Consider the following 8493-nt stretch of genomic DNA (forward strand, 5'->3'; position numbering starts at 1 on the left):
GGGGACCTTCATTGTCATGTTTGTTGGCTGCCTTACTGCTCTTCCAAATGACCTCTTTTTCTCCATGTGGCTAGCTTGAGCTTCCTCAAAGCTTGGTGGTCTCAGGGTAGTTAGACCTCTTATATGGTGGCTGGGTCCCAGTAGGAAGCATTCCAAGCGGCAGACAGAAACTTCAGACCTTTAAGGCTTTGCCTCATAAGTTATAAATTACTTCTATCACAATTTATTTGTCAAATCAAGTCACAATGCCAGCCCAGATTAAAGGGGCAGAGGAGATTGTTTCTACCTTTTGAAAGGTTAAGTGGCAAAGAATTTATGGTCATCTTCAATTCACCACACCCATTCTACCTCAAGAAAAATTTAGTCTAAATCAAAGTAACTAGCCAATTTGAAAGAGAAGTCTAAACTACATTTAAAACAGTAAACAGAAATTATGTCAGGCCACACTCAATATTTATAACAAAAAAATTTATAATAATGCCAGATACTTTCTAAAATGTATGAAAATGCCAGAAACAAACCAACTGTATAAGCTCTTGTATGTTCAAGGTGACTAATTATATTAAAATAACTAGGGATGAGAAAACATGAGAACAAAAATCTAGTGCAATATACTGTGGGCAATAAATTCTGTATTACAGCAATATAAAAACATACATGAAGAATACCAACTACTTAATAATAAGACATTAACTCACAGAACTCATAATTCAGTTATAGAAATCTGATTTTCCAGTTCTACAACTGAGGGACTGTGAGTGTATTTGGTGCCATCCTTCATCCTGCATCATCTGAGAAACTGAGCTAAGTTGGGCCTCTTTAGTTCTGAGGCAGGAGCGTACCTGGGAAATTTAGGTGGAGTATTTATTATGCAATTATTAAGAAGACATAGCTCTGTGCATCCTATCTCTGTCTCCTGACTTGTAAGGGGGTTTGACATATATTTGTTAGCAGAACTATGTGTATTAGGATTCTGTAAACACTGTGTGTGTGCGTGTGTGTGTTAGGATTCTGTAAACTATGTGTGTGTGCGTGTGTGTGTATACGTATACACACACACACACACACACACACACACACACACACACACATATATATATATACACACATATCCACACACACATGCACACACACACATACAATGGAAGGAGGCAAACCAAAGTTTGGATTTTCAACAATCCTGTTAAGTGAGATCTGTAGGGAGAACGAAAGCTATTGGGGATGTTTCCTTTTTATTTCAACATGCCAGTATTATTTAATTTCTTTTAATATAAGAATATATTTTTTTCAGTACTTAAATAAACATGTAAAAATGTTTCAGGGCACTTTGGTAAGCTGGAGAGGATGAATATACGAGGAAGAAAGCTGTACCTTCTTATTTCTCTCTTCAGGCTAGAGGTCTCCATAGCCCTCTAGATGTGGTTACTGTCAAACATAGCCCCAGGTGCACCTGCTTAAGAAGAAGGAGGGGGCGGGGTCTAGGACAGAGGCCCAGATCGTAGTGACATCCATCTGACCCTCTCACAAACATCCCCTTCAAAGCTGTTTTCTGCTCCTGGCTGCATATTCAAGTGTCAGGATGGTTTTCGCAATCTGTACACATTCCTCTGGAAGATGAAAAATCTAGGGACGTTTTCATGTTTATTTCAAGGGAATCTTACAGTCTTGCTGCTAGGTGTATACCAGGGCAGGATTTGGAGCTTGGAAGGTGGTAGAAGTGATAGGCACCAGGGATCACTCCCTTGACCTTGGGCCCGTGCTCATGCCAAAGAGTGGGGTTTGAAGCCCCCCTCGGGACGTTCTGGGCCAGAGCTATTCTGATAAAGTTTCTGAGTCTGAGATAAGTCACATGGTGTACTTATCTCTGCCGCCAGCCTCTTCACACAGCTGTAAAGGAACATTCAAGGGTCACTTTAGAGGAGAAAGGGGAATAAGGAAGGCAACATACAGTCATAAGCAGGGTGAATGGGCAAGGAAGGGCTGGCAGGCCTAGACCTTGGTGGGAGAGCCTCCTGGGCACTGCAAAGCTGGTTAACATGAACATTGCAATTCTATATAATTTATATAGTGATACTGCTCACCTCTTCCTGACTGCTTCCCTTGTGAGTCACTGATGAACTGCCTGTCTCTTTTCCCTCCCTCCAAGTTGGGAAGCACCTCACAAAATCGCTGCTCAGCTCTGTGGCCAGTTCTGGCCTGGGCATTTCTTGTTGTCTAGGAACTCAGAGGCCTCTCAGAGATAATACTAGTGGTTGCTTCCTGTGGTTTCCTCCCTGACTCCCTCTGTCATGGGGTTGTATGAAGAGGACTAGGGCAGCACGGGCCTAATCATCTCTGGGTCCCATCAGCCCTTGATTCACAGAAGTACAGTGCATAATAATTTTCAGTGGAAACGCATGGGCATCAGAGTCAGAGAAGCTGAGACTGTGGTATCTAACATACCACCAACATACTGCTCTCCTGGGTTTAGGCTAGCCTTTAACTCCTGGGTCTCAGGCTCCCAGAGTGCCCATCCCCATATATGGTCCTTGTGCAAGGGTCAATGAGGCAGCCCATGTCGATCGCCAGATCTAGTGCCTGCCATAGAATGTGTGCTCCTCGGAGTAGAACTCTGGACATCTCCTCCTGGATTAGGGTCTAGACCTGGTAAGTAGAGATGGATACTTGCACCACTGCCCCAGGCAAGTCCACCTTCTACCCTGAGCTGTGAATGAGCAGGATGGCCAGAAGCCTACCTCTGACATTTCCTGTCCCTTCTTCATTCCAGCCACTGAACATTTATGGAGCACCTAGTAAGTGCTTTCAGATGTAGAAGACGAAAGGATGAATGAGAGAGGGTCTCTGCTTGGCCTCTAGGGCCTTCTCAACCAGTGGGGGAGCTCATATCCCAGGATAGTCCAAGGGTTCATATTCCCTCCTACCTGTTCTTTGCCCTGCTCACCCTCCAGCACTGCGATCCCCCTCCTCTCACTACTTGGACCTTGGCCTTGTTTCTCTCCTCTTTCTCAGCTTCTCACTTCCATGGATGCCCATTCAATTCTATTGTAAAAGAACTGAGTAGGGTTTAAAAAATTTATTTTGCCATTTATTACAATGGAAACTATTCATGATCGGAGATAGAACATACTGGACAATTTGAAGAGTATTTCTGAACACTTTGTGCAGCCACCACTTCTAATTTTTACCTTAACATCTGTACCCTGTGAGAGTCTTTCATCCACCAAATACTTATGGAGCTTCTACCATGGGCCAGGCACTTTTCGTGCATTAGGGATAGGGCAACCAACAAAGCAAAGTCTCTGTCCACATAGACTTACATTCTAAAGTGGAGGCAGACCAATAAACAAAGTGCTGTATGATATGATGGCTGCTGGTATGATAAATGCTATGTAGAGGAATGAAGCAAGGTAAGGGGTTAGAGATTACTGGCAGAGAGTGGGGTGCTCTGATAGATGAGGTCGTTAGGAAAGTCCTCTTGGAAAACAGTGGGAGAAGGAGTCAGGAAGTTAAATGAGGAGAGAGCCTTGCAAGGCAGAAAGGATAGAAAGTACAAAGATCCTGAGGACAGAGCTACTTGATGTGTGTGAGAATCAGCAAGGAGGACAATGTGATTAGAGCAGAGCAGAAACTGGGAGGAGGCATAGGAGATGAGGCAGGGCCTACTAGGCCATTACCAAGACTTTTGGGGTTTTATTTTGAGTGAGAGCGGAAAACTATTGGAGGGTTTTGAGTAGGGGAGTGAAGTGATCTAACTTTTGTTTTAAAGGATTCCTGCGCCTACTCTGGGGAATATATACACTATAGGAAGAGAAGAGAGGAAGCCAAGTGATTAGTTGCAACAGTCTGTCAGAAAGGAGGGCTGGGAGCAGGGTGGTAGTGGTAGAAGTAACAAGAAGTGATTCAATCTGGGATATATTTTATTTTATATTATTTTAATTTTTTTTTGCGGTACGCAGGCCTCTCACTGTTGTGGCCTCTCCCGTTGCGGAGCACAGGCTCCGGACGCGCAGGCTCAGCGGCCACGGCTCACGGGCCCTGACGCTCCGCGGCATGTGGGATCTTCCCGGACCGGGGCACGAACCCGCGTCCCCTGCATCGGCAGGCGGACTCTCAACCACTGCGCCACCAGGGAAGCCCCGGGATATATTTTAAAAGGAGAGCCAACAGAATGTGTTGGCCCTAAGGTCCTCATTCCGACTCATTTGTCAACTATTTGAAAAATAACATTCAAAGTAGAAAAATAAAACCATTTTAAAAACACAAGTGTTCATTGTTAAGCAAAGAATAATACCCAGTAGTCAAGGAACACTAACATTAGGACAGGAAATAGAGTCAAAGATAGGATGCTAAATTTTGCAGAACTTTTTACACTTTGCTATTTACAAAAATAATTTTAAACAGAAGGATAGAGGTACACAATATTATTTTCCAACTAAAGAAGAATCCGTTTAAATATTGTTTTGTCATGAAAGACAGGACCCCTATATATATGGAATCCCCCCCAAAAAATGGTTCTGACGAACCTAGGGGCAGGACAGGAATAAAGACGCAGATGTAGAGAATGGACTTGAGGACACGGGGAGAGGAAAGGGTAAGCTGGGACGAAGTGAGAGAGTGGCATGGATATATATACACTACCAAATGTAAAATAGATAGCTAGTGGGAAGCAGCCGCATAGCACAGGGAGATCAGCTCGGTGCTTTGTGACCAGATAGAAGGGTGGGATAGGGAGGGTGGGAGGGAGATGCAAGAGGGAGGGGATATGGGGATATATGTATACATACAACTGATTCACTTTTTATAAAGCAGAATCTAACACTGTAAAGCAATTATACTCCAATAAAGATGTTAAAGGAAAAAAAAAAAAGGACAGGACCCCTGAGGATCTTTCATAACTCTTGAAGGATGTGACTCCCGTGGTGCAGCCAGCATTGCTAATAGTTCTTTGGGTGAGGGAGATTTAAATAAGCAAAAAATGTGTTAAAACCACGCAAACGGAATCTGGTGGCCACAGACCCACCAAAAACACTGGATTGTATGAGTCGGCTGGGTTGAAGGGTGGTTGATCCTTTAAACTTGAGCAGGTTGAGCCTCTCAGAGATGGGTCTTTAGCGCTCGCTCGGTCCTGGCTAAGGCCGGGCTCACATCCAGGACTGGGTCTCTGCCGGCACACCGCCCTTATCCACTGGCCTGGAGACCTACACGCTCGCAGCTCGTGACCCAACCCGCGCCACCCCGGCCCCGCCCCCTGCCTTCCCGGGCGCCCGCCCCCCTCTAACCAGGCGGCGCCGGCGCGCCGGCCGTCAGAGCGGCTGTGTGGGCGGAGCTTGCGTGGCCGCCGGGACCCCTGCGCGCACCGCCTCTCGCCCCTAGCCACCGCGCGCCTCCGCGGACACGCACTTCCTGCGAGGCCTCTGCGCGCACCTTAGGCGAGCCGAGCCGAGTTGAACCCTGCCCTGCGCTTGCGAGCTGTTCGCCATGGTGGACGAGCTGGTGCTGCTGCTGCATGCGCTCCTGATGCGGCACCGCGCCTTGAGCATCGAGAACAGCCAGCTCATGGAACAGCTGCGGCTGCTGGTGTGCGAGAGGGCCACCCTACTGCGCCAGGTACGTCCGCCGAGCTGTCCGGTGCCCTTCCCCGAAACTTTTGACGGCGAGAGCTCCCGGCTCCCCGAGTTTATCGTGCAGACGGCGTCTTACATGCTTGTCAACGAGAACCGATTTTGCAACGACGCCATGAAGGTGGCATTCCTAATCAGCCTGCTCATCGGGGAAGCCGAGGAGTGGGTGGTGCCCTACATTGAGATGGATAGCCCCATCCTAGGTGATTACCGGGCCTTCCTCGATGAGATGAAACAGTGTTTTGGCTGGGATGACGACGAAGAAGACGACGACGAAGATGAAGAAGATGATTACTAGGCCCGGAGACCCTCGGGCCTAGGGGGGAGGGCCCTGCACGCCGCCACCTCCCCCCTCCCCGCCTTGCCCCGCCCGGAGCCGCCGCGCTCCCCTAGCGCTCAGATCCCCTTCCCTACCCCTGCCTCTGGTTGTCTTCCTCCTCCCCCCCTCCTCCCCGTAGTGCTTGTCTTTGTTCCGGGGATAGTGCTCCAGTTACCCGCTGCTGAGGCTGGGGCCTCTCTCTGAAGTGCGCTGCCTCCCACTGGCCAGCCCCAGGACCCTCTCCTGCTGACTTGAACTGTGTTCTGAGCCCCAACTCTAGGCCAGGCCCCTGTTACCAACTGGACTACGCACAGCTGTGCCGCACAGCCCTGCCAACTGTCAGGCCTACATCTTGCCCAGAGACCTACGCTGCCACGTAAGCACCCTCCACCACATTACAGCGACAGACCAGGCCTTTGGAGATAAGTAGCAACCTAGAAGATGCCTTAGTTGGCTACACCTCCTGGGACACTGGTTTGGACTGCTCACCAACTTCCCCCAAGGGGCTAATCTTTCAAGCTGGTTAGTTCCCTGCTAACGCCCAAGGCCTTCTCCTGCCTCACCAGATTGCTGCAGGAGCCTGTTGTGCCTGGCAGCCAAATCGTTGACATTTCTCCTATGCACCAATTTTGCACAACTGTCATTTCTCTTTCAAAATTGCAGCAATCCCACAGATGTGTGCATTTGGACAAAAATACTAAAAACAAAACAATACAAACAAAAGCAGGCACTCAGCCCAGCTCCTCAGTACTACCTGGAAAAAGCATTTGCATTCTTTTCAATAAATATCAAGCACTACGAAAAAAGAGTCTCTTTTAATGGTTAAGGGCTGTCATTGGCGTCTGCCACTCACCCTGACTCCCATATTCTCATTGATATCAGGGAACCTAGTTCAATCCCAGTGTTCCCCACTGTCATGTGTAGGCTACAGAGGACAGCTAACATAGGGCTTTATGGGGAATCTGGTACTCCCCTCACCAAAGCATTTCTTGCAGCCCTGGTGAAGGGGGTGTCCTCTGGGGCTTCCAAGATGACATGGGTAAGCTGTGGCTGAGCAGGTGGCACACCATCCCAAACTGGGACACTTTTGAGAGAGCTTAAAGGGGACACTATTAATTATTAGACTGGGACAGCAGGCATAAATCAGGACACACAATATTCCTGTCTTCCTGAGCTTTTGGGTTCTTCCTCAACACGGCAAGTTCTGCCCCTTAACCCTTAGTGCCTGTGGGGTGCTATTGAGTTCAGGCTTCATTTACCAACGTAGCACATTGTTTTAATACCCCTTTGAGGTGCTTGAGCTAACATTAAATCCTAGATCCTGGGTAAATGCACCCATAATAAACGGAGCCTGATTTGAACATTTCATCTTCCTTGGGCAGATACCCTTAGAATCCCCACCCATCCATGTGCCCCAGATTCCAGCCTGTAGAAATTGACAATATGCCTGGCTATCTCCTGAACTAGATCTTATACTGCTATCTGAGCTATGCTGAGATTTCTTTGTGGGCCTGGATGGCTCGGAGGCACTAAGGGAGTGGGGTGAGTGCTGAGAAGAATCTGCATACCTTTGTGAGGCAGTTACCCCAGGTTAAGTCACTGAAATGTTAAATCAGGGAAGCTCGGTTAGGGGATTTGTGGGGCCTATCTCTGCCAGCCAGGAGCTGTCAGGAGCATTTGGGAGATTGCGAGTTCTCATTCTTATCTCTATCTGCCCCCATGTCTTTATTGTACCACGTCTGGAGCCAGCTCTACCTTAGAACCTCTAATTAATTTAGGTAATAAATTTTCTTGTTGATTAAGACCTTTTGAGTCTGGGTATTCTTTTATTTGTATTGTGACGTAAACCTCACATTGTGGGTTAAATGAGATACTGGTCATCATACTGGGTACTTCAGAGGTGTGGATTCAATGAGATCGCACCCATGAGGTATTTTGAACTGTCCCTGCTGCGTGATGAGCACTCAGTAAACATGGGCTCTTACTCCCAGGCCTGTGAACTGAAGCATCATTCCAGAAACAGGTCTCTTGCTATGACCTTGGCCTTAGGAAAATGTCAGGAGTCAATAGGAGCAGAGCAGGCTCAGGAAGAGTGGAAATGAGAGCATGACAAGACCTCATTTACTCTTTGGGATCTGACATGAAGTCAGATAGAAAGCCGGTTTACTAAGTGAACAGGCAAAGTCCAGAGCAGGAGTGATTTTTCCAGTCTAGGAAAGTTGTTTCTGGAGGGTGGGACAGGGGTAGATATGATGTAGCAAAGGAGGTTGAGGTCCATACTGGGGGTGGATCTGGGGAAGTAGTGGGCAAGTGCTGAAAGCTAGGTGAGACCCACTGAGACCAAATATCAGTCATTCAAAATAATCAGTGGTCCAGGTAGACTTAGAGGAGTTAGAGATATGGTGGTCAAAGAAAAGTGGTTCTTGCCCTCATGGTCATTCCAGTTTGTTGCTTTTACGGTGCGTTGGGCCAGAATTGGGATACCTTGCTACAGGTAAGGTCCAGAAAGAGAATCTAGACTGTGATTAGATTTGAGAGTGACCTTTCCAAGGT

General features: G+C 47.6%; 1 protein-coding gene across 1 annotated transcript; it reads left to right on the forward strand.

Moving 5' to 3' along the window:
- The first annotated feature begins 5317 nt into the window (after positions 1-5317).
- LDOC1 (LDOC1 regulator of NFKB signaling) lies at positions 5318-7745 on the forward strand. The gene has a single exon (XM_079910034.1). The coding sequence runs from the start codon at positions 5479-5481 to the stop codon at positions 5917-5919; it is 441 nt and encodes a 146-aa protein (XP_079766160.1). The 5' UTR covers positions 5318-5478; the 3' UTR covers positions 5920-7745.
- The last annotated feature ends 748 nt before the right edge of the window (positions 7746-8493 follow it).

Source organism: Stenella coeruleoalba (assembly GCF_951394435.1).
Source record: "Stenella coeruleoalba genome assembly, chromosome: X".
Classification (NCBI taxonomy): domain Eukaryota; kingdom Metazoa; phylum Chordata; class Mammalia; order Artiodactyla; family Delphinidae; genus Stenella; species Stenella coeruleoalba.